This window comes from Lathyrus oleraceus, chromosome 2 (genome assembly GCF_024323335.1).
Source record: "Lathyrus oleraceus cultivar Zhongwan6 chromosome 2, CAAS_Psat_ZW6_1.0, whole genome shotgun sequence".
In the NCBI taxonomy this organism is placed as follows: domain Eukaryota; kingdom Viridiplantae; phylum Streptophyta; class Magnoliopsida; order Fabales; family Fabaceae; genus Lathyrus; species Lathyrus oleraceus.
The window spans coordinates 39,194,693-39,196,688 of NC_066580.1; the positions used below are offsets into that span (position 1 = coordinate 39,194,693).

Below are 1,996 nucleotides of genomic sequence, written 5' to 3' on the forward strand. Positions count from 1 at the left end.
AAAGAGTACTCAGTTAAAGCAAGTGCCCATTTCCCAATTCTACTATGTAAGATTATCTTATAAAGCATATGTTTTATTATGTCAAAATAAGACGAAACATACACGTCAACATGCTTTATATAGTGCTTTAATTTAGTGCATGAGAAGTACAGATACATGCACAATTTTTCAACCCTACTATACCTAGTTTATGCATCATTAAGGACTCAACTAAGATAACAAATGACTTTTTTGATGTTATTTTCATCCTCTTGAGCAAGCGTGCTCCCTATAGTTACATTAGATGTAGAAATATATAACCTCATACTTTTACTTCTATAAGGAGGTGTTAGAATTGGAGGGCGAACAAGATAATCTTTGATTTTGTCGAATGCTTCCTGTTGTGCTTGTCCCCATTCGAAACCTCCCTTTGTTAGTCGATTAAGAGGCGAAAAGGCTTGAGTTTTTCCACTTAGGTTCAAGATGAACCTCCTTAGGAAGTTAATCTTTCCCAACAAAGATTGCAGTTCCTTCTTCGTTAATGGCACTTTCGCTTCCATTATGGCCTTGGTCTTATTTTGGGTGATTTAAATCCCCTTTTTATGGACCACAAAGCCTAAAAAATCTCATGCCTTCGCATAAGACGCGCACTTGAGAGGATTCATCTTCAAACCATGTTTCCTCATTCTTTCGAATGACTGTCGGAGATGGTCAATATGACTTTTTCCTGATACAGACTTAAAAACAATATCGTAAATGTAAATTTGCATAAAAGTCTCAATGAAATCATGAAAAATAGAATGCATTTCTCTTTGATAAGTTGCTCCATCATTTTTCAAACCAAAAGGCATGACCACACATTCAAAGGTGCCCAAGGCTCTTGGGCAACGAAACATTGTTTTAGGGATATCTTCGTCAGCAATGAAAATCTGATTATATCCAGAATACGCATCAAGCATACTAAGATACTCAAAACCTACGGCTGAATCGACAAGCATTTCTACCACTGGCATTGGGTATTCATCCTTTGAGGTTACTGCATTCAAATCTCTAAAGTCAATGCAAACCCTCTAAGTTCCATTCTTTTTTATAACAGGACCAATATTTGCAATCCCTTCGACGTACCTTGTTGTCCGGATGAACTTATATTTGAGAAGCCTTTCGATTTCTTCTTTGATTTTTGACATGATTTCTGGTGCGAAACACCTTGGAGTTTTCTTCACTGGATTTCTCCAAGGATTTATAGGAAGTTTTAACTCCACCAAATCCCTACTCAATCTGGGCATCTCATCGTAATCCCAAGCAAAGCAGTCTTTTTACTCTTTCAAGAGTTGGATCACTTTGAATTTGAGTTCTGGGCTAAGGTTGGTACTGATATACATTGGCCTTTTTCTTACTCCATCTCCCAAGTAAATTTCTTCTAGAGGATCATGTGCCAACATTTCGATGTTAGGTGTTACGGGATCCTTCTTAAAACCCAAAGGATCGTCATCATAGATGGAGTCAAGCCTCTGTCTAGTCACATCGACATGTTGTTTATCAGGAGGCTCTGGTTCAAAATCCACTCCAGGCTCTTAAAGGTATACTTTAGTCTCTTTGGCTTCGACAACCATGTATTATACTTTGGCCTCTAAGGTTGCTTTTAACTTGTTTTCAGCTATGTAAGCCAAAATCTTTTCCAGTGTGCTGAATTCAGAAATAATAATTGTCTTCGTCTCCTCAACTAGTAAGTCAAAGTCCTGGAACCCCTTCAACTTCATCTATTTCCCCCATGATCTCTATATCTTAGTTGAAACCATATGTTGGGTGCAGATTTAGAGAATAAGATGCCTTATCATAAGGCATGTAAGGGAAACTGGCAAGGCTGCAAGGTGCAATGTTTGTCAAATTCATGTCAATATGGCTCTTATCCACATGGTTAACCTCAACCATAAAATAACTTTGGTCGGCCTCAATGTTTTCCATTACGTCGTCATCTCTATAGATCGAAATCCTTTGATGGAGCGAAGATGGTACC

The 1,996-nt window shown here is 37.9% G+C and overlaps 1 protein-coding gene across 1 annotated transcript; it reads right to left on the minus strand.

The window, feature by feature from the left end:
• Positions 1-605: 605 nt before the first annotated feature.
• Positions 606-992, minus strand: LOC127121822 (uncharacterized). The gene has a single exon (XM_051052258.1). The coding sequence runs from the start codon at positions 990-992 to the stop codon at positions 606-608; it is 387 nt and encodes a 128-aa protein (XP_050908215.1).
• Positions 993-1,996: the final 1,004 nt, after the last annotated feature.